Source organism: Neofelis nebulosa, chromosome 1 (genome assembly GCF_028018385.1).
Source record: "Neofelis nebulosa isolate mNeoNeb1 chromosome 1, mNeoNeb1.pri, whole genome shotgun sequence".
Lineage (NCBI taxonomy): Eukaryota > Metazoa > Chordata > Mammalia > Carnivora > Felidae > Neofelis > Neofelis nebulosa.
The window spans coordinates 154,574,184-154,599,492 of record NC_080782.1 but is presented as its reverse complement, the minus strand read 5'-3'; the positions used below and the strand labels follow the sequence as shown (position 1 = coordinate 154,599,492).

Here is a 25,309-nt window from a genome sequence, read left to right as displayed (position 1 = left end):
AATGGCATGAACCCACTCTTTTGCTGGCTGAATAATAATCCATTGTTTATATATACACCATATGTTATTTTTTCATTCATCTGTCCAAAGGCACTTAGGTTGTTTCCATATCTTGGATGTTGTAAATAATACTCCAGTAAGCACAGTGGAGCATATGTATTTTTGAATTAGTGTTTCCATTTCTGGGGTGTTAAATACACAGCAGTGGAATTAGTGGATTGTACAGTATTTCTGTTTTAATTTCTTAAAGAGACTCCATGCTGTTTCCCACAGTTGCTACACTAATTTAGATCCCCACCAACAGTGTGTGACGATTCTTTTTCCTCCACATCCTTTCCAACACTTAGTACAATAAAACCTTGTTTTGTGAGCATTCTGCAAAGATGATTGTAATCCAAACACTTTTATATCAAAGCAAATTTACTGATAAGAAATAATGTAAATTCAGATGATTGATTCCACAACCCAAAATATTCATATAAAAATGATTACAATACTGTAATATAGTGCAAAATATTAAAGAATATACAGAATATAAAGAAAAAAAATAAATAAATCTGCATGTATCTTTGAAAGCCTTCCTGGCTGGTGTAAGGGAGATAAGAGAGAGAGAGAAGTGTTATTGTGTAGGACCACTTTCACTATCTTTAATGGAATAACTTCTATATATTGAGCCATGGAATCTTTTTCTGCATGGGGGACATTGTATATGCTCATATGGATGTTGACTACAGTATAGTATTAATAAACTCTTCTTATATATTGTACTTAAAGTAACTGGCAATGAGGTAGCAGAGGAAAACGTCTATATCTGCAGGCAGCCTGACCTAGAAGGAAGCAAAGCTTCCTAAGCTTACTCCTGTATGGAAAAGGAAAGGACTGTCCAAAGGTGCTCTGAAGTGACAAAAAATACATTAGTGTCAGTTATGGGCACCTTCCAAAATTCTGAAAAATCACTAATTTCTGCCAAACACCACAGCCTGAGACCAAGCATCCAAGCATAAGAGATGATCATGCACAATCACACAGTGAAAGAAAGAGAACCATTGAGTCAGTTGTGATCGTGATGTTCAGTGTCACATACTACTATTGCAAGACCTCGCTCATTTATCAAGTTAAAATTTATTAGAATTGTTTGCTCATCTTACAGAACACTTGTAAAATAAGTTACTTGCAATCCAGGGTTTTACTGTATTAATTAACTTTTTGATACTAGCCATTGTGATTAAGTGTCAGATGACATCTCCTGGTTTTGATTTGCATTTCACTGATTATTAGTGATGTTGACTATTTTTATCTGTGTCTGCTGGCAATCTGTATAGCTTTTTTTTTTTTTTGAAAATTGTCTAATCAATTCCTCTGACTGTTTTTAAATGAATTACTCCTTTCCTTTCCTTTCTTTTCCTTTCTTTTCCATTTCCATTTCCCTTTCCCTTTCCATTTCCCTTTCCCTTTCCTTTCCTTTCCTTTCCTTTCCTTTCTTACCTTTCCTTTTTTTCTTTTCTTTTCTTTTCTTTCTCTTGTTTCTTTTTTCTTTTTTTTTGCTGTTGACTTTTATTTTTTAATATATTTTAGATATTAAACCCTTATCATATATATCAGTTTCAAATATCTTCTCCCATTCAACAGATTACCTTTTGTTTTGTTGATAGTTTCCCTGACTGTGAAAACACTTTTTATTTTCGTGCAGTCCCAGTAGTTTATTTTTGATTTTCTTTCCTTTGCTTTAGCAGACTATACATGAATATGTTGCTAAAATCAATATCAGAGATATGCTTTCTTCCAGGAGCTTTATGGTTTCATATCTCAGACTTGGGTCTTTAATCCATTTTTATTTTTGGTATGGTATGAGAAAGTGAGTCAGTTTCATTCTTTTGGATGTAGTTATTCAGTTTACCCAGGACCATTTAATAAAAAGATTTTTTCTCACATCATATATTCTTGATGTCTTTGTCATAAATTATCTGACCATATAAACATGGGTTTATTTCCGGGGTCTTTATTTATTACCTTTGATCTGTGTGTTTTTGTGCCAGTAACATACTTTTTAAAGTTATTATAGTTTTGTGGTATATTTTGAAATCTGGGATTGCAATATATCCAGCTTTGTTCTTCTTTCTCAACATTGCTTTGGATATTCACAGTCTTTTGTGGTTCCATACACTTTGTAATTATTTATTTTAACTATGAGAAAGGTGCTATTGGTATTTTAATAGGGATTACATTGAATCTGTATCTTGATTTGGGTAGTATGGATATTTCAACAATATGAATTCTTCCAATCCAGGAGCATGGGTATCTCCTCTTGTTTTTTGTCATCTAATTGCCTTTTATATATATTATATAATTTTCAGAATACCGTCATTTTACCACTTTGGTGAAGTTTAGCGCTGAGTATTTTAATTCTGGTGCAATTTTATTTATTTTTATTTTTTTAACGTTTATTTATTTTTGAGACAGAGAGAGACAGAGCATGAACAGGGGAGGGGCAGAGTGAGAGAGGGAGACACAGAATCTGAAACAGTCTCCAGGCTCTGAGTGGTCAGCACAGAGCCCGACGCGGGGCTTGACCTCATGGACCATGAGATCATGACCTGAGCTGAAGTCGGACGCTTAACCGACCAAGCCACCCAGGCGCCCCTGGTGCAATTTTAAATGGGATGTTTTTAAACTTATGTTTTCTCCTGCTTCATTATTAGTGTATAGATATATAACTGATTTCTGTATATTAATTTTGTGACATGCAACTTTACTGAATTCATTCATTAATTCTAATAGTTTCTTGGTGGAATCTATAGGTATATATATAATATTTTGTCTTCTGCCAAAAGTAACAATTTTCTTTTTTCCTTACCGATTTGGATGCACTTATCTTTTTGCATTTTTTGATTGGTGTGACTAGGACTTCCCTTACATTTTTTAATAAAAGTGGCAGTAGTAGATGTCCTTCTCTTGTTCTTAGAGGAAAAGCTTTCAATTTTTCACCATTACATGGGATGTTAACTGTGGGTTTACCATATGTGCCAGTTATTACACTGAGGTGTGTTTCTCTAACCCTATTTTGTTGAGTTTTTACCATGATAAATTCCATATTTTGTCAACTGATAGTTTCTGCATCTATGGAGATGATTACATATTTTTTTATTCTTTATTGTATTAATGTGGTATACCCTGTTGATTGATTCGTGGATACTGAACCATCCTTGCATCCCAAGCGAAACCCATTTCATCATGTTGAATATTATTTTTTAAGGTATTGTTGAGATGGTGTGCTATTTTTGTGTGTGTGGAGAATTTGTATCTATGCTCATCAGGACTATTGACATGCTTTTGTTTTGTTTTGCTTTACTGTTTTTGGTTTTGGTATCAAGGAAAAGCTGTCTTCATAGAATGTATTTAGAAGCTTTCTTTCCTCTCATACTTTTTGAAATAGCTTGAGGAAAATCAGTATCAACTCTTCTTTGAATTTTTGGTGGAATTCATTAGGGAATCCATCTGGTCCTTATTGTTTATGTCAAGAGTTTTTGGTTACCAATTCAATATTGTTACATAGAAACAAGACTTTTCAGATTTATTTTTTTTTCTGATTCAGTTTTGTAATATTGTATGTTTCTAGGAAGTCACCCATTTCTTCCAGTTCATCCAATTTGTTGGTGCCTATTATTCCAAAGTGGCCTAATTGTAATCCTTTGCATTTCTGTGGTGTTGGTTATTACTTTTCCTCTTTTATATTATTTGTTTTTTAGAGAGAGAAAGAGAGGGGACAATTTTTTTTTTTTTTAGAGAGAGAGAGAAAGAGAATCCCTGGAGGGGCAGAGGGAGAGAGAGAGAGAAGGGAGGCTCACCCAAATCAGGGTTTGTGTTTTCCCAGTGGGTCTCATGTTTACCCAAAGCACAAGCTCATTTATGCAGGGTTTCAACTCACAAACCATGAGATCATGACCTGAGCCAAAGAAAGATGCTTAACCAACTGAGCCACCCAGGCACCTTCCTCTTTCATTTCTTTTCTTTCTTTTCCTTTCTTTTTTTTTCTTCTTTTTTAAAAGTATTTTAATGTTTATTTATTTTTGAGAGAGAGAAAGACAGAATGAGAGGGGAGGGTCAGAGAGAGAGGGAGACACAGAATATGAAACAGCCTCCTGGCTCTGAGCTGTCAGCACAGAGCCAGCCTGGGGCTTGAACCCATGACCTGAGCTGAAGTTGGACACTCAACTGAGTGACACAGGTGGCTTCTCTTTCATTTCTGATATCATTTATTTTGGGTTCTTTCTTTCTTTCTTTCTTCCTTTCTTTCTCCCCCTCTCTCTCTCCCTCTCTCTGTGTCTCTTTCTTCCTTTTTTTTCTTTTGAGTGTGACTAAAATTTATCAATTTTGTTTATTTTTTCAAAGATCCAGCTCTTGCTTTCATTGATCTTTTCTATTTTTTGGTCTCATTTTATTTCCATTCTGATCTTTACTATTCTCTTCCTTGTACTAACTTTGGGCTTTTGTTCTTTTTTCCAGCTCTTTTAGGTGAAATTTAGATTTTTTTAATTAGATATTTCTTGATCTTGATGCAGGCATCTATAACTATAAATTTTCTTCTTAGAATTCTTTTTACTGCATCCCAAAGATTTTGGAGAGTTGTACTTTCATTTTAATTTGTCTCCATGTATGTTCTTATTCCCTCTTTGATTTCTTTGATGACTCATTTACTGTTTAGTAGCATGCTGTTTACCCTCCTCATGCTTGTGTTTTTTCTAGCTGTTTTCTTGTAATTGATTTTTAGATTCATACTGTTTTTGTTCAAAGACATTCTTTGTATGATTACAATCTTCTTAAATTTATTGAGGGTTTTTTTTTCCCTTATTTTTTGGCCTAACATGTGATCTATTCTGGAGAATGTTCCTTGTGCACTTGAAAAGAATGTGTATTCTTATGTTTGCATAGAATATTCTTTATAAATCTGCTAAGTCCATCTGGTTTAATGTGTCAATCAAAGACATTTTCCTTATGGATATTCTGCCCCCCTGATCTTTCCATTGAGCAAATGAGTTACTAAAGTCCCCTACTATTATTGGATTATTGTCAATTTCTCTCTTTATATTTGGCAATAATTGGTTTATGAATTTCAGTGCTCCAATATTGAGTGCATAGATATTTACAATTGTTATATTCTCTTGTTGGGTTCATCCATTTATCATTAGGTAGTGTCCTTTTTCACTTTCTACAATCTTTGTTTTAAAGTATTTTTGGTATGGTGTAAGTATTGCTACCCCACTTTTTTCCCTCACTTCCATTTGCATTGTAAATGCTTTTCCATCCCTGCACATTTAATCTGCATATGTCTTTAGGTTTAAAGTAAGTGTCTTGTAGGCAGCATATAAATGGGTCTCTCTCTTTTTTTAATCCATTCTATAATCCTACATGTCACTATTGAGTCATTTTGGACATTTACACTTAAAATAATTATTGATAGGTACATTTTTATTGTCATTTTGTTATTTGATTTCTGTTTGCTTTTGTAATCTTTCTCAGTTTATTTTTTCTCTTCCTCTTGTTTTCCTTGTTCATTATTTTATTTAATGTAATTCTTTCTGTAATGTAATGTAATTTTTATTTATATTTTTGGGTTATCTAGTATAAGTTTTTGTTTTATGTTTACCATGCAGATCATACAAACATATTAAGAATATAGCAGTCTAGAGGTGCCTGGGTGGCTCAGTCGGTTAAGCATCCAACTTCGGCTCAGGTCATGATCTCGTGGTCTGTGAGTTTGAGCCTCGCGTTGGGCTCTGTGCTGACAGCTCAGAGCCTGGAGCCTGTTTTGGATTCTGTGTCTCCCTCTATCTCTGACCCTCCTTCGTTCATGCTCTGTCTTTCTCTGTCTCAAAAATAAATAACGTTAAAAAAATTTTAAGAAGAATATAGCAGTCTAATGTTGATATTCACTTAAATTTAAACATATTTTAAAAGAACTTCACTTTTCTTCCCACCCTCACCTGTTACATATATGTTGTCATATTTTGCATATTTTTATTTTGTTAGCCCCTTACTAAATTTTTTACATATAATTGATTTTAATATTTTTTTCTTTTTTAAAATTTTTAAATGTTTATTAATGTTTGAAAGACAGAGAGAGACACACAGCATGAGCAGCAGAGGGGCACAGAGAGAGGGAGACACAGAATCCAAAGCAGGCTCCAGGATCTGAGCACAAAGCCTGATGTGGGGCTCAAAATCACAAACTGTGAGATGATGACCCAAGCCAAAGTCAGATGTGTAGCTGACTGAGCCACCCAGGTGCCCCAATACTTTTGTCTTTTAACCTTTATGCTAAACTCTTTATCCCTCTTTCAATTCAAATGACATACTTGCCAGCTAGAGTATTCGTGGTTGTAGCTTTTATTATTTTTTTCCCTTTCACTTAGATCACTCCTTTATGCTCTACAGAATTTCTGCTAAAAATCAACAAATGGACTTAAGGGGTTTTTCCTTATATATAACTAGTTTCTTTTCTCTTTTTGGTTATTTATTTATTTATTCATTTATTTAGAGAGCATGAGTGTGGGATAGGGGCAAGGGTGGAGAGAATCTCAAGCAGGATCCATCCTCATTGTGGAGCCCTACATAGGGTTGAACTCACCACTCTGGGATCATGACCTGAGCCAAAATCAAGAGTCAGACAATTTACCCAGTCAGCCATCAGGCACCACTCTCTTTTTGCCATTAAAATTATCTCTTTATATTTAGTCTTCTACATTTTAATTATTAAGAGTCATGGTGTGGACCTCATTGGGTTTCTTTTGTTTGGAAGTCTCTGAGCTTTGGTACCTGGATATCAGTTTCCTTCACCAAGATAGGAAATTTCTCTGCCATTGCTTATTCAAGTAAGTTTTTTTGCCTCCTTTTCTTTTATTTTTCTGAAACCCATATGATGTAAATATTTGTTCACTTGATGCTGAGAGATCCTTTAGTTTAAAGTTTAACATCATTTTTAAAATTCTTTTTTTTTTCTCTTCTGCTCTGGTGCTTTACATTGCACTGCATTCAAGATCACTGATTCATTCTCCTGTATTTTCTAAACTACTGTTGATTCCCTTCAGTGTATTTTTTATTACAGTTATTGGATTCTTCAACTATGATTTTTATATTTTCCATCTCACATTCAAATTCTCACTGAGTTTGTTTACTCTCCAGACTTGTGAGCATATTTTGAATAATCACTTCAAACTCTTCATCAGGTATATGGTTATTGTCTCTTCATTGTGTTGTTTTTCTGACATTTTGTCTTGTTCTTTCATTTGGCTCATTCTCATTTTGCTCACTGAGTATGTGTGTGTGTGTGTCTGTGTGTGTGTATGTCTGTGTGTGTGTTTGCATGTGTGTGTTTTGGTCTATGAATTAGGCAAAACAATTCATTTTCCTAAACTTGAAGTAAAAGTTTGTAAGTTATCCTCTTTGTAGACTGTGTGTGCTTTGCCTTAGTCTAAGCTGGGTTCTGGCCAGGGGTTCCCAGGGTACATTGTGCTAGGGTGTTCCCTGGTAAGATGTTTGGAGCTAGAGTGTTACAGTCTTGGTGTTTTCCACCGTGTTTGCACTTGTGACACTGAAGTAATTCAGCTGGAGCTGTAGTGAGTGCAGAGCAGGTGTGTCCTGGTGTGCACTTCATTGGCTCATCATTAGGGGACTGGCCAGGGCTGATGTGGACTAGTGGGTCTGTGGATCATTAAGGAGGTAGCCTGGCTAGGGGCCCTGGACTATTGTGATGGAGGAAAATATATCCTGTGCTGTTCACTAGACCTTCTGACCAAGGTGAATTTCGTCACCTCCTCTGCCATTTGATAGAGTTCTAAGGCTGGATCCCTTACATTCTAGTTGCTATTTTCTTTTCCTTTTTATTTAAATTCAACTTAGTTAGCATACAGTGTTATATTAGTTTCCCATGCACAATATAGTGATTCAACACTTTCATACTACACCCAGTGCTCATCAAACCAACTATACTCTTTAGTGTTCATCACCTATTTAACACGTTGCCCCACCCAAGTCCCCTCTGGTAACAATCAATTGGTTCTCCATAATTAACAATCTGTTTCTTTATTTGCCTCTCTTTATATCTCTTTTTGTTTTCCAGTTGAACATTTGTTATGTTTCCTAAAACTCACATAAGAGTGAAATCATATGGTATTTTTTTAAGTTTTTTTTTTTTTCAGAGAGAGAGAATCCCAAACAGTCTCCAGGGCTCAAATTCACAAACTGTGAGATCATGACCCAAGCCAAAATCAAGAGTTGGACACTTAACTGACTAAGCCACCCAGACCCCCAGAAATCATATGATATTTGTCATTCTCTGTCTCACTTATTTTCCTTAGCATAATATTCTCTAGATCAATCCATGTTGTTGCAAATGCAAAGATTTCATTCTTTATTTATGGCTGAGTAACATTCCATTATATGTATATACCCCACTTCTTCCTTATCCACTCATTAGTTGACGGACATGGACTGTTTATACAATTTGCCTATAATAGGTAATGCTGCTATAAAGATCAGGGTGATATATCAGTTAGAATTAGTAGTTTTATATTCTTTAAGTAAATAACTAGTAACACAAATGCTAGATCATAGGGTACTTCTGTTTTTAACTTTTTGAGGAACATCCATATTGTTTTCCAGAGTGACTGCACCAGTTTGCATTCCCACCAATGGTGCAAGACAGATTCCCTTTTTCCATACACTGTGAACAGATATTGTTTCCTGTGTTGTTAATTTTAGCCATTTTGACAGGTGTGAGGTGATATCCAATGGTAGTTTTGATTTGTATTTCCCTGATTATAAGTGATGGTGAACATGTTTCCCTGTGTCTGTTGGCCATCTGAATGTGTTCTTTGGAAAAATGTTTATTCATCTATTTTACCCATGTTTTAATTGAGTTATTCATTTTTTTTGGGGGGGGTGTTGAGTTTTGTAAGTCATTTATATATTTTGGATAGTAATCTTTATCAGTTATGTCACTGGCAAATATCTTCTCCCATTCCATGGCTTACCTTATTTTTGTTAAATGTTTCCTTCCCTTTCAGATGGGTTTTATTTTGATGAAATCTCAATGATTTATCTTTTACTTTTGTTATCCTTGCCTCAAGGCAGATATCAAGAAAGAAGTTTCTATGGCTGATGTCAAACTAGTTACTGTCTATGTTCTATTCTATGATTTTTATGGTTTCAGGTCTCACAAATTTGGTCTCTAATCTTATTTGAATTTATTTCTCTGACTTGTTTAAGAAAGTGGTCCAATTTCATTCTTGGGAATTAGCTATCCAGATTCTTCACATCATTTGTTGAAGAGATTGTCTTTTTTCCATTAGGTATCTTTTACGGCTTTGTCAAAATTTAATTGACCACATAGTTGGGGGCTTATTTCTGGGTTTCCTATTCTTTTCCGTTCATAACTGTGTTTATTTTTTTGTGCCAGTTCCATACTGTCTTGACCATTACAGCTTTGTAATGTAACTTGAGGTATGGAATTGTAATGCCTCCAGCTTTTCTTGCCTTTTGCAAGGTTGCTTTGCCTCTTCGAGGTCTTTTGTGGTTCTATGCAAATTTTAAGATTGTTGCAGCTCTGTGAAGAATGCTCTTGGTATTTTGATGGGGATTACCTTAAATATGTAGATGCTTTGGGTAGTAGAGACATTATAACAATGTTTCTTTTTCCTATACATGCACATGGAATGGCTTTCCATTTATTGCATCCTCTTCAACTTCTTTCATCATTGTTTTATAGTTTTCAGAATACAGGTTTCCAACATCTTAGTTTAGGTCTAGTTGCATGTATCTTATTGTATTTGGTGCAATTGTAAATAGGATTGATTCTTTAAAATCTCTGTCTGCTGCTTCATATTAGTTTATAGAAATGCAACAGATTTCTGTAAGCTGACTTTGTATCTTACAGATTTACTGAATTCATGTATCAGTTCTAGTAGTCTTTTGATGAAGTGTTTTCATTTTCTATATAGAGTATCATGTCATCTACAAATAGTGAAAGTTTGACTTCTTCATTGCTGATTTGGATGTCTTCTATTTCTTTATTTTGTCTGATTGCTAAAGCTAGAACTTCCAGTACTATGTTAAATAACAGTAGTGAGAATGGACATCACTGTCCTATTACTGACCATAGAGGAAAAGCTGTTAGTTTTTCCCCATTTAGTATATTAACTGCGGATTTTGCATAGAAAGCCTTTATCATGCTGACATGTGTTCCCTCTAAACATATTTTTTCTGAGTTTTTTTTAAATCATGAATGGATTTTCTATTTTATCAAACGTGTTTTCTGCATCCAGTGAAGTGATTATATGATTCTTATTCTTTCTTTTATTAAATTGGTGTATCTTGTTGACTGTTTATGAATATTGAACCTACCTTGCAACCAATGAATGAATTCCACTTGGTGATGTGAATATTTTTTAATGTATTGTTGGCTCAAGTTGCTACTATTTTACTGATGATTTTTGCAACAATGTTCATCAGTGATATTGCCCTGTAGTTCAGTTTCCAGCTAACTGATTATCCAATTGTGGTATCAAAGTAAAACTGGCCCCATAGAATGAATTTGGAAGTTTTCCTTCCTTTTCTATTTTTTGGGCATAATTTGAGAATAGGTATTAACTCTTCTTTAAGTGTTTGATAGAATTTGCCTATGCAATTATCTGGCTCTGGACACGTTTGTTGGGCCTTTTTTTTTTTTTATCACTGATTCAATTTCTTTATTGGTTTTTGATTGGTAAAATTTTCTATTTCTTTCCATTTCAGTTCAGGTAATTTATATGTTTCTAAGAATTTATCCATGACTTGTAGGTTGTCTGATTTCTTGGCAGATACTTTTTCATAATCTCTTATTTTTTTTTAATTTTTTTTAATGTTTATTTATTTTTGAGACAGAGAGAGACAGAACATGAACAGGGGAGGGTCAGAGAGAGGGAGACACAGAATCTGAAACAGGCTCCATGCTCCGAGCTGTCAGCACAGAGCCCGACGCGGGGCTCGAACTCACGGACCGCGAGATCATGACCTGAGCTGAAGTCAGCCGCTTAACCGACTGAGCCACCCAGGCACCCCTTTCATAATCTCTTATAATTGCTTGTCTATCTGTGGTGTTGGTTATTTCTCCTATCTCATTTGTGATTTTATTTATTGGGGTCTTTTCTATTTTCTTTGATAAGTCTGACCAGAGCTTTATCATTATTTTTTGAAAGAATGAGCTCCTTTATTGACCTACTATATTATTTCTTTTGTTCTTTTACCATTGATTTCTACTATATTCTTTATTGTTTCCTATATTCAGGTGACTTTAAACTTTCTTTTTCTTTCTTTTTCTAGCACCTTTAGGTGTAAGGTTAAGTTACTTATTTCAGATTTTGTTGTTGTTGTTGTTCTTTAGGTATGCTTGTATTGCTATATACTTTCCTGTTTGGATTCTTTGACTGCATTCCAAATATTTGGGGCCATTACATTTTCATTGGCATTTGTAACCATTCCTTTTTACTTATTATTATTATTTTTTAATTTCCTGGTTGATCCGTTATTTTTTAGTAGTGTATTGGTCAAATTCCATGTAATTATACTATTTCAAAATATTTTTCTTGTGTTTGACTTCTGGCTTCATAGTGTTGGTATCAGATAATGCACATGGAATGATTTCAATCATTTTATATTTGTTGAAGCCTGATTTGTGATCCAGTGTGTATCTACTCTGGAGAATGTCTCGTGAGCATTTGACAAGAATGGATATTTTGCTGTTTTAGAATGAAATATTCTGAATATCTCTGTTTAGCCCATCTGGTCCAGTGTGTGATACAAAGTGTTGTTTTCTTTTTTAGATCATCTGTCCATTGATTTAACTTGGGAGTTAAAGTCACTTACTATTATCATATATTTATGTTAATCATTGTTTTATATATTTGCATGCTATCATGTTGGGTGCATGAATATTTACAATCATTAAGCTTTCTTGCTGGATTGTGTCATTTATTATGATATAGTGCCTTTCTTACCTCTTGTTACAGTCTTTGTTTTAAAAACGATTTTGTGTGATATAAGTATTGCTCCTCTGGCTCTTTTATTTTATTTATTTACCTTTTTAATTTACTTAAATTCAATTTAGGTGACATATAGTGTAGTATTGATTCCTGGAGTAGAATTTAGTAATTCTGTCTACATAGTTAGTAATTCATCACTTACATGTAATACCCAGTGTTCATTCCATTAAGTGCCCTCCTTAATGCCTATCACTGATTCAGCCATCTCCCAACCCCCTTCCCCTCCAGCAATCCTCATGGCTTTCTTTTTATAACCATTTGCATGATAGATGTTTCACCATCCTTCTTTAAATCTGCAGGTATCTTTAGGTGTAAAATGCACCTTGTAGGTAACATATACATGGGTCTTGTTTTTATCCATTCTGACACCCAATGTCTTTTGACTGGAGCATTTAATCCATTTACATTCAAAGTAATTTTTGATAGATGTGTATTTATTGCCTTTTTGTTACTTGTTTCTCCTTGTTTCTGGAGATTTTCTCTGATCCAGTTTATCTTTGTCAATTTTGGTCTCTCTTTTCTACTCGAAGGACCCCCTGTAATATTTATTTCAGGACTAGTTTAGTGGTCATGAATGCTTTTAGTATTTGTTGCAAACTCTACCTCTCTTTCTATTCTGAATGATACCCTGGCTGGAAAGATTATTCTGGGCTTTACATTTTTTACCATTCAGCACTTTGAATATATCATGCCACTTTATTCAGACTTTCCAAGTTTCTGTGGAGACAACTGCCCCTAGCATTATGACTCTTCCCTTGTATGTTAAGGACTTCTTTTGTCAGTATATACTGAATTTTATTTACAATGTGTCTTGGTGTTGGCCTGCTTTTGTTTTTGTTTTGTTTTGTTTTTTTGTTGTTGTTTTGTTGTTTTTGTTCGTTCATTTGTTTGTTTTTGATGGGAGTTTTCTACGACCCCAGAGTAAGGAATGTTTCAGCTATTTTTCTTCAAATAAGTTTTCTGCCTGCATTTTTTCTCTCTTCTTCTCTGGGACTCTTATGATATACATGTTATTACATTTGATACAGTCCCTGAGGTCTCTAAGTCTATTTTCATGGCCCATAAATCTTCTTTCTCTTCTTTTTCAATTTCATTATTTTCCATAATTTTGTCTTCTAGGCCACTAATTTGTTCTTTTGCTTCTTGCAAATTTTCTCCATTGCATCAAGCCTGCTTCCAATCTCATTTATTGCATCGTTCATTTTTAAATTATTCCTTTTTAACTCTTATATCTGTGGTAAGGTTCTGTCAGATGTCTTCCATTCTTTTCTAAAGCAAAATGAGTATCCTTATGAATGTTGCTTTAAATTCTCCAAAAGGTATGTTTATGTGTTAAGCTTAGATCTCAATCATTATCTTGTCTTGTTCTTTCCTTTGGGATAAATTCCTCCATCCTTCCTCTTTTGTCTAATTACCTGCCCTCTTCTCTGTGTTAGAAAAGTCACTTATCTCTTCCCTGGAAGTAATAGATTTATGAAAAATGGGCTGTGTGTGGTCCAGGACCTGGTGCTTCAGGGAGTGTCTGTGGTATGTGCTGTGTGTATTCTGCTATTGTGTTTTAGATGCTATATCCTTCAGACCAGTCATCTTAGGAGGCTTCTGTTTCCTGCTGTGTGTAGTGTTTGGTACTTGGCCAGCATGTGGCAAGTTTTAACTCTGGTCTACTTCTGAAATGAGACCTGGCACCACTTCCATGAGAACTGAGGACCTGAAGAACTCTCTCACTGGCAGATGTGTTGTGGGCAGGTGTTTGTGTTGGTCATCTGGGGGTGGGGTCCACTGCACTGGGAATGAGGCAAGTTTGACTAATAAGGTTAATGTCATTATAGTGCGAGGTATAGGTCTAAACGAGTTAAGCAGAGAGTATTGATACTAAGCTGCTTCCTGCATTTGGGTCTGTGTTTATCCTGAGGAGTGGGTGAAAGAAATGGCATGAGTCAGGTCTTTGATTTCTGTGAATGCTCCCTGTCAGGGATGCATTCTTAAAAGAGTGAATCATCTCCCCATAGTGTGCCCCAGCTATTCTTCAAGTTGTGTTTCCAGGCCATCTGTCCCTGGGTTGGTTGCCTGGCTTCCACACAGAAGCAAGGCACTGCCCTCAAGTTTCTATCCTAGCAAACTCTGCTGACCCTTCAAATTCATGATTTTAAACCCCACTTTTTGCAAGAACTCACAAAATTCAGCATATTTCATTTTCCAAGCTAATATCTTTGGGGAAATGTTCTCCTTGTGCATTCCCCCATGTGCTCCTCTCTTTCTTTCCCTTCATAATGAACAGTGTTCCATCTCCTCTGCCGTATCCCTGATCCATTTCTCCCTAAACCATGTTTCTTTACTTCCTACCTTCTTTAATGTGGTCTCTTCTCTCCGTTTAGTCATTTTTTTTTCTGGCAGCTTTCCAGTTAGTCTCTGGGGGTATTTAGGATGATTTGATCATTATCTAGTTGTTCTTGAAGGATGAGAAGAGCTAAGATTCTCCTACTCTGGCACTATCTCCATTCCTCCCCAATTCCTAATTACTCATTTCAACAACAGAGTTTCTTTGCTTGTTTGTTTTTGTTTTTTATGTCCCAGAGCATTTGGTTCTCTTGTTACCTAAGGTCACATTCAAAGACATCTAATATTAAAATTACAATACTGATTTTGGAAAAATCGGATTTTGTAAGTTGAGGGGATATGTATCAAGACCCTGGCAAATCTGGGAACATGTTGCCCGTAAATTCTGATTAACATTTGTAACAATGGAAGAAACTTCTTCACCCCCAGAAGAATCATTCTCCTCACCTCTTGTAGACTTGACCTCCCAGGCCACAAAAGAAATGCCTTTCATAACCCCATTAACAGCAGCATCTCCACCCACACTGGCATCTGGGTCCACCTGAGGGTGGTTAACTCTGTATTGCCTAAGGAAATAAAGCTTCCTCTGAGGCTATTGCCTTGCAAGGTAATGCTGATTCTTCTCAGGACCTATAACACTTTTTGCTTCTAATCCTCTAATTAGATTTGAGTCCCAGCAGGACCCTAAAAGTGATATGCAAAGTGTAACTCCTGGGGAGGTATGATAAATTCCAAAGGAAGTACTTGAGTTTCTAATTTACACAAAAATTTATATAAAGTGAATAGGAAAGGATATCAAGGGCCTGGAATAATTGTAGAAGGAACATAAGTTTAGATCAGGCTAAATTTATTATAGCATCCAACCAAACTTATTTATTTGAGATTCTGCATTTAATGTTGCAACTCAAGAGGTCAGAAAACACTTTATTTGGTTGGATGAAACATTGACCAACAATGTGAGTAAATGGATATACCAGACATGCCTTGATCTAATATGAAGAATTTAAAAGGTTTAGGAAGATTAGAATGTTAGAAAGAACTTGTAATTTAATACCTATTCACCCATACTATGAGGGCATAAAAGGTATACCTTAGATCACAACTGTGAGAAATAAATTTATGAGAAGAGCCTCATCAACGACATCCTTGAAGAGTTCCATGATCATTCCTCTTTTTGTAGGTCAGAATTCACAGTGGTAAATGCAGTCACTTAATTGAAAATTTTAAATGCAGTGGGAGGAATTAAATCCCAAGGTGGCAAGGGTCAAGTGGAGGCACCCAAAATCCAAAGGCAAAGTGGGTGTGACTACTGAAATGAAAAGCAGACTCAAAGCAGCATTTAGATCAGACTGACTCATGTAGACTTATGGTGTTGAGTATTAAAACATGGTGGTCCTAGAAATAAATTGGATAGGAAGCCTACTAAATTTTTACTTGATTTGTACAAGCAGGAAAGTTCTAGGTCAATTAAACAAAAGTCTAACTTAAATCATAAAAACATAGAGTCACAGTCCCTCAATCAATTTGAACTTGAGTCCATTTACAGACCAGAAGTCCCTAAGTAAGGGCAATTTGGGTTCTTTTGAGGATGAACTCCAACATTCTACTGAAAACTGATGCTGTCAGACTTTTTCACAGCCTTTCCCTAAGGGATCTAAGACTTTTACCAGGATAACTATACATTGCAGAAAAGGAGATAATCCGATCAGACCTTTTGGGACTACCAGATAATGTATCTGAACCTACACTAATTCAAGAAGACCAGAAATGTCATTGTCCCACCAGTCAGAGTAGTGGCAAAACAACATGCACAACATGGACCTACTTCTGGGTCACACACAAAATGCACAGATTATTGAATCTGTAAATGAGAGAAAATAACACACCCAAGTGGGGAATGTAACACCTACCAAATCCAAAGGGGCCCAAAGAATGTTGTGCCTCTTTCTTAGTTGTAGGATGTTTCAGATGCAAGAACTTACCATGTACCTTAGAAGGAAGATCTCAAAATTTCTCAGCCCACTGAACCCTTAGAAGTTTCTAGACAAGCCCTGAATTTTAGTCAGAATTTTTTCCACTCTGTGTCTTACCAATAAGTATAGAATAGTTGCTACAATTTATCACTAGGTGCAATCAGCATGTCATCAATATTATGGACCAATGTGATATTTCAAGGAAGGGAAAGGTAAGGAATAACTTTTAAACCCTCAAGTAGAACACCAAGTAGGTGGCAATACTCACAGGACTCGAACAAATTTCACCTGAAGAATCTGATATAATTCATAAGTCTAGAAACCAAAGCAGAGGCAGTGCTTGCTACCATTCACATTTACCTATGGTGAACCATAAGCAAAATTTAAACTTTTGTTCCCATGACTTTATGCTCTGTCGGCCTAGCAGACTTTAAATCAAAGGGAGGAATGTTTCCATTGGGAAATACAATGATAATTCCACTGAACTGGAAGATGAGAATGCTCCCTAGCCACATGGGCTCCTTATGTGTCTGAGTCAACAGGCAAAAAAAAGTTACACTGTTGGTTGAGGTGATTGATCTTCATTACAAGGGTAAATTGGACTGTGAATCTACAATAGAGGTAAAGAATATAGTACATATCTTAGGTTGTCTCTTAGTATTACCAAACTCTGTGATTATGGTTAATGGAAACCACAACAGCCCTATTCAAGGGACCTCTTATGACCCTCACCCATTAGAAGTGAATATTTTGGTCACCCAATATATAGAGAACAATGAGCAGCTAAGGTGCTTGTTGAAGACAAAGGAAACACAGAATAGGTAGAAGAAGGTAATTATTAATATCAGCTACAAGCATATGACTTATACATAAATGAAGACTGTAATTGCCATAAATGTCTCCTCATTAATATGTTTTTGTATATATGCTTATATTAAGAAAATACCAGGGTGCGTGGGTGGCTCAGGCGGTTAAGCGTCTGACTTCAGCTCAGGTCATGATCTCATGGTTTGTGAGTTCGAGCCCCGTGTCGAGCTCTATGCTGACAGCTCAGAGCCTGGAGCCTGCTTCTGTTTCTGTGTATCCCTATCTCTCTGCTCTCCCCTGCTCACGCTCTGTCTCTCTCTCTCAAAAATAAATGAACATTAACATTTTTTTTAAAAAGAAAAAATATATTTTCCTTTCCTTGCCTATTCTTTATCATGTAACATAAGATGTATTGGGTTTATATCAGCATTTATGCATTGTTAATTTTACATCTTAGTATTTGAGTTACAGGGTATTAGGAAAAGAGTAAGCATCACTCAAGAACTTTGCATCATGTTATGTGGAAGGAATTCATTTGTTTTGGGTTATATACATGATAGATGCATAATGTTAGATGGGATTATGACTTTCTTGTTAACTTTGAGGATTCAGTATGCTTTATGGAGATGAATATAGGTGCCAAGTTTGAAAGGGGTTGAAATCTGTTGTCTAATCTTATGTATCACACCTTTGCTTAAAAATGCCCAGGTATCTTGTAAAGTATTATTTCAGGGTGAATCTGTGAGGATGTTTCTGGAAGAGATTATCATTTGAATGGATCACCTGAGGAAAGACAATCACTGGCACCAGTGTGGATGTGAACATCATCTAATCTACAGAAACCTCAGATAGAACAAAAGGCTAATGAAGAGTAAATTTATTTTCTGAGCTTGAACATCCATCTTCTGTCCTTGGACACTGAAGCTCCTGGTTCTTGGGCATTAGCACCTGTATCATATTTTACATCATCAGTTCTTCCTGTTCTCAGGTGTTTGGGCTTGAACTGAGACTTAAAATATTGGCTCCACTGGGTGACAGCTTTTTGAGTTTTGAGTGGAACTATACCATGGGCTTTTAGGGACATAGTATTTGAGATGGCAGATTGTGGGGTTTTTCAATTTTCTCAATCATTTGAGCCAATTTCCTATAATAAATCTCTCACTATAGGTAGATCTATCTATCTATTTATCATCTTTTATCTATCTGTCTATTTGTTGAACCAATAGATATATTTAGATACCTATCTAAATATAGATATATTTAGATATAGACTTATAGATTATATATTATATTAGATATTAGATATATATATATTCATATATATATCAATAGATAGAACCAATAGACAGATAGGTCTTGATATATAGATAGATATAGATATATAGGTATAGATACAGATATAGATGATATAGATATAGATATATCCAATTGGCTCTATTTATCTGGATAATTCTGAGAACTATAGTCACCATGAAGCATATGAGAGGAAAAAAGAACAATTATTTAAAGAAATAATATCTGAAACTTCTCAATTTTATGAAAGATCTGAACCTAATCTAAGAAGCTTAAGACACTCAAAATAAAATGAACTTAAAGAAATCCAACTCAAACACATTTTAACCAAACTTTTGAAAGCCCAAAAAAGATAACAGTTTGAAAGCTACAAGGTAAAATTGACTTAGTACTTACAAGAGATATTCAAGAAGATTATAATGAGGTTTCTTGGAAATCATTGAGGTCAGAAAGAAGATAAGATGACATGTCTAAAGAAATAAAAGGTTTGTTTTAACTCCCAACCAATAATTATATGTCCAGCAAAAATGTCCTTCAAATATAAAGGAGAAACTAAGACACTTCAGATTAACAAAAGTTGAGGAAGTTAATTATGTCCAGACTTACTTTAGAATAAATCCTAAAAAGAGTATTTCAGATTAAAGTAAAACAATATTGGATAGCATTTGAAAAAAAAAATTACAATGTCTAGAAGATACAAATACATGAGCAAATATAAAAGCTATTACTGTTGCATATTTCATGTGTAGTTCCACTTTTTACTTATAAGACTGGAAAGACAAATGTCTTTGTCACTGGGAACACTCTGATAATTTTAATTTAAGGAATACATATTATGCATATGATAAAGAAGTAATTTATGAAAGCAAAAACACTAAGGGAGAATGGAGGTGTATTAGAAGAGAGTTTTGAATATTATTAAAGGGACATTGGTACAAATTTTAAATAAATTTTATAAATATATAATGCCAAATATAAGGTCTATGGTGGACATTATGCATATAGTTTTAAAATGTATAGAAAGAAGGAAATGAGAAAAGCAACAGCAAAGAGCTACAAAGAATCAAATAAACATAAAATAAAGCAGAAATGGAGAACACGAGAAACAGAAGACCTATAAAACATGCAAAAAATACATAGAAAAATGGGGAAAAAGTGTTTATTTATCACTAATCACTTCAAATGTAAACGGATGAACCCTCCAATCCAAAGGCTAAGACTGACAGAAGAGATTTAATAAAACATAATCCCACCAACAGTGCAAGAGGGTTCCATTTTTTCTACACCCTTGCCCACAATTGCTGTTTCTTGACATTTTTATTATAGCCATTCTGACCAGTGTGAGATATATCTCATTGTAATTTTGATTTGCATTACCCTAATGATGAATGATGACGAGCAGCTTTCATGTGTTTTTTGGACATTGGGATGTCTTCTTTGGAGAAATTTCTGCTCATATATTCTGTCCATTTTAAAAATTGAATTATGTGCTTTTTGGGTGTTGAGTGGTGTAAGTTCTTTGTATATTTTGGATACTAACACTTTATCAGATGTTATTTTCACATACCTTCTCCCATTCAATATGTTGCTTTTTGTTTTCTTGATTGTTTGATTAACTAAGCAGACACTTTTTATTTTGGTATAGTCCTAATAGTTTGTTTTCCCTTTTATTTCCCTTGCTTAAGGAGACATATCTAGAAACATGTTGCTACATCTGATGTCAGCGAAATTATAGCCTGTGTTCCCTTCTAGTGTTTTTATGGTTTCAGGTCTCAAATTTAGGCCTTTCCTCCATTTTAAGTTTATTTTTGCATATATTGTAAGAAAATAATGTAGTTTTCTTCTTTTGCATGTTGTCCATTTGTTAAAAGATTCTCTTTTTCTCATTGTATATCATCTCCTCTTTTGTCAAAGATTATTTGATTGGGGCACCTGGTTGGCTTAGTCAATTAAATGTCCAACTTAGGCTCAGGTCATGATCTCACAGTCCATGAGTTTGAGCCCCGGGTCAGCCTCTGTGCTGACAGCTCAGAGCCTGAAGCCTGCTTGGATTCTGTGTCTCCCTCTCTCTCTGCCCCTCCTCTGCTCATATTGTGTCTCTCTCTGTCTCAAATATAAATAAAAACATAAAAAATATATAAAAAGATTTTTTGACCATATGTTTATAGGTTATTACATGACCTATGTTTATTGCAGCATTATTTACAGTAGCCAAATTTTAGAAGTAGGCCAAACGTCTGTCAATACATGAATGGATAAAGATGTGATATTAACATCATATACATTTGTGTGTGTATCATATATATATATATATATATATGATATTGTTCAGCCATTTAAAAAATGAAATAATGCCATTAGCAAAGACATGGATGGAGCTTCAGAGTATTATACTAAGTGAAATTAGTCAGTGAACAACACATACAATATGTTCTCACTCATATGTGGAAATATGTGGAATTTAACAAACAAAACAAGTGATCATAGGGGGAAAAATGAGAGAGAGAGAGAGAGAGAGAGAAATCAGAAAACATACTCTTAACTATTGAGAACAAACTAATGGTTACCAGCAGAGAGGAGGGTAGAGGGATAGGTTAAAAAGGTGATTAGGATTAAAGAATGCAATAATCATGATGAACACCAATTAATGTATAGAATTGTTGAAATATTGTACACGAAAACTAATATAACAATGTATGTTAATTATTCTGGAATTAAAATGAAAATGTAATAATAAAACATAATCCAGCTATTCACTGTTTGTAAGAGCTTTACTTTAGATATAAAGACACAGTTTGAAGGGGAGAAGTTGAAAAGATGTGTTCCATGAAAATAGTGTCCCCAACAAAAAGCTGCGGTAGGTATACTAATTTCAGACAAACTAGAGGTAAAGTTAGAAAGGGTTAAAACATTAAAACATATTAATATATATATATATATACAAAATATAAAGCAAACATTAACAAAATTAAAGGAAGAAATAGTCAATTCTGTCATAATAATTAGAGACTTCAGTATACCAGTTTCAATAATAGATGGGATATATAGACACTATATAAATAATGAAATAGAGCACTTGAAGAACAGTGTCCAATAATTAGACCCAACAGACATATATCAAAGTCTTCACCAACAATGATAGAATCAACATTTTTTTCAAGGACATATGAAAACTTGTCCAGGCTAATCTATATGTTAGGTCTCAAACAAGTCTTAATCCAATATCATTTTGAAAGTTTGAAGCCATATGATTTGATAACTTTTTAAACATCAATAGCAAAATTTAGAAATATGTATAAACCAAACAACAAACAATTGAATAAAATTATGATAGAAATTAGAAAATATAGATAAATGAAAATGAAAAAGAACACAACATAACAAAGTTTACGGGATGCAAGAAAATAGTGGCTGTAGAGAAATTTATAGTTGTAAACGACAATGTTAAAAAAGAAGACCTCAGACAAATAAATTTATACCTGTAGGAATATAAGAAAATAATAAAAAGAGCAAACAAAATGAAAAGCTAAGAGAATAAAGGAAGCAATAAAGAATAGAAAAATAATAATTTTGAAAATTGTCACATTAAAGATAAAATCATTTTGAAACATTTATCTATACTGAGAAGAAAAAAGAAGAAAGAGACACAAATAATGTAAATCATAAATGAAAGGGGGACAATATTCGTGACATTGAAGAAATCAAAGTTACTATGAGAATATTGTAAATAACTGCATGACAAAAAATTGGAAAACCAACATATATAGGGAACAAGTTTCTAAAAACACAATAATTACCTAAACTGACTCAAAATAAGCTGTAAAATCACAACAGACTTATAAAATGTAAAGAAATTGAAAAAAGTCCATTCTATGGGTAAAGAATAGTTTAACAATGTTTCTGGAACAACTAGATTTCCACAATCAAAATAATGAATTTGGACCCCGGTCTCATACCATATAGAAAAATTAACTCAAACTATATCAATGAAATATATATAAAAGTGCTTAAAAAAACAATAAATAATATGGGGAAATTTTAATGACCCTCTTAAATTGGATACCAAAAGCACAAGCAACAAAGAAAAAAAACAAACTCATAAATTGAACTTCAATGACTTTTTAAATTTATTTATTTATTTGAAGATTTTATTTCTAATGAATATCTATACCTAACATGGGGCTTGAGCTTACAACCACGAGATTGAGTGGCAACACTCCACAGACTGAGCCATCTAAGTGCCCAGAACTACGTTGACGTTTGAAACTATTTTTACATCAAAGGTCATAATCAAGAGACTTAGAAACTACAGAAAGGGAGAAAATATTTGCAAAACATAAAAAATAAGGGTTTTATATCAAGAGCACTTAAAGAATATAAAAGAGCTTTAAATGTTCAACAAACAACCCAACTTGAAAATAGGTAAAATATTTGAATATATGTATTTTTAAAGAAGATATATAAATGACAAATAAGTACATGAAAAGATGTTCAACAGTATTAATCATTAGGGAAATGAAAACCAAAACGACAATGAGATACCACTTCACACATTTTAGGGGGGAGAGTGAAAATAACACGTGTTGGTAAGAATATGGAGAAACTGGAATCCTTTGACATTGCTGGTGGGAATTTCAAATGGTGAAGCCAGTGTGGAAACCATTTGGCAGTTCCTCAAAAAGCTATAAAAATAATTACCATATGATCAAGCAATTCCATTCCTATGTATATACTCCAAATAAACACAGGGAGCTGAAGAGTTACTTTATGTCAGTGTTCATTTCAGCATTACTCACAGTAGCCAAAATGTGGAAACAACACAGATGTTCATCATCACATGAATGGATAAATTAACTATGGTACATAACAAGAGTGAAATATTATTCATCTTTCATAACAGAAAATTATATTGCGGTGTGTGGTCCAACATGAATGAACCTTGAAAACATTATACCAAATAAAATAAGCCTGACACAAAAGGGAAATGTTGCATGATTAACTGATACTAAATAGGTAGACTAATCAAATTTTATAGAAACAGAACCAAGATTAGAGTCAAAGGGAGTTGGAGGTTGGAGACAGTGGGAAATTACTGCTTAATAGTTATAGATATTCTGCTTGGGGTGATAAGAGGTATTTTGGAAACAGTGGTAATGATTGCACAGCAACGGAATGTAACTAATGCCACAGATTATACACTGGATAATGATTAGAAGGTCAGACTGTGTGTTTATAATTATCCTCTTGTGAGCCGAAAGAGAAGCTCAACCCTTGGTGTGTCCTGACTAATAAATTCATTTTTGTCTGCTATTCCTTTTTTTTTTTACCCCCTTTTAGGTTCACTCAAGAAGAAGCATGGTGAGTTGGTTTACTTCTTTCTCAGAGAAGCTTACGTTTCCATTTAAAGGAAAAGGTCACAGATTCAAGCTGTGCCTGACAACCATGGATCCAAAAGAAAAGTTTGCAGGATTGTGTATGCATGGAAAGTTCCCACAGAACTAATCTTATCCATATTGAAAAAGAAAGACCAGGGTGAGAACTGAAGTAAAAGCTAGTGAACAGTTTATTATATATAAGCATTTTTCTAATCACATCCCTGAAGAGTATCTGTGTTTTGTCAGTTTCAGAGATCTAAGGCAGAAACACTACACCATTCTGTTCATCAAGTTATTTCTAGGAACCAGATAGAGCAAATGTTCTCAAGCCCAAGCATCTATCAGAATCTCATGGAGAGAACAAATCTCTGAGACACCCCCAACATTTTTGATTCAATATTTCTGGGTTGGATTCAAGTATTGGCATTTCTAACAAGGTCCCAGATTAGAAATGCTGATGTTGTGGAGCCAGGAGTCAGCCACACTATGAAGAATGTGGTTGTATAAAAATTTACTTGATTTACAAAAATATTAAGAACCATTAAACATTAGAATTTAGGTTTTATTTATGATTACTTGTTGGATTAAATGCACAAGAAACAGATCAAATGGAGGAAAAAGACACAGCTCCCAGGCTGCATGGAACTTAATGTCATTTATCCTTTGCTATTGTAATTTAAGAAAGAGGTAAGATATCAGAGTAGACCAAGACTTCTTTCGAAGGTAAGTAGTATTCTTCTGCTTTAAGAAATCACAATATGTATGAAAAAACAATTAGTAAGTACTAAAAAATATTAAGTCATTAAGAAAGACCAGAGCCCTTTTGAAAACTCAAGTTTTACTCCCTTGGATGCTTTAGACTGGGATAGATGCACTACCTGCACTTAGGTACAATGAATGCAATGCTTTAAGATTTAGATATTGACCTTTATTCTTGCTCCTATCCCTAGGACATTGCCTAGCAGAATGAGTCTAGATTCTTTGGGAGACAGGGCACTTGGAGCTGAAAAGATAATGCAACCCTGGGGAAGTCAGAGAGTGGAGACAACAAGTAGTGCCCTGTTGCAGAAATTTTGAAGTGTGAATTATGGGCTTACTCTTACACACAGTAGTCTTGGGCTAGTATCACTTTGTAGACACAGAAAAAGTTTCAGTGAATTCTCTGGAGAAATTTTTCAAGATTAGAAAGCAAATTCTGGGGTTTTGTAATGTATCTTTTTTAATCAAAGCTAACATACACAGTTTAATTTGTTCAGATATGCAGCACATTTATTTGACCATTCTATACATTACTCAATGTTCACCACGAATAATGTAATCACCATCTGTCACATACATTATTACAGTATTACTGACTGTATTCCTTATGTTGTACTTTTCATCTTTGGCTTACTTATCTTAGTAGAAGTAGAAGTTTGAATTCTTAATCCCCTTTATTTTGTCCATCTTC

The 25,309-nt window shown here is 34.4% G+C and overlaps 1 protein-coding gene across 1 annotated transcript in view; it reads left to right on the top strand.

Moving 5' to 3' along the window:
- The window catches only part of LOC131485643 (butyrophilin subfamily 1 member A1-like), a 102,897-nt gene that overhangs the window by 48,756 nt on the left and 28,832 nt on the right, over positions 1-25,309 (top strand). Inside the window, 1 exon segment of the mRNA XM_058685370.1 lies at positions 23,822-23,842. Within this exon segment, the coding sequence (XP_058541353.1) occupies positions 23,822-23,842 (21 nt within the window).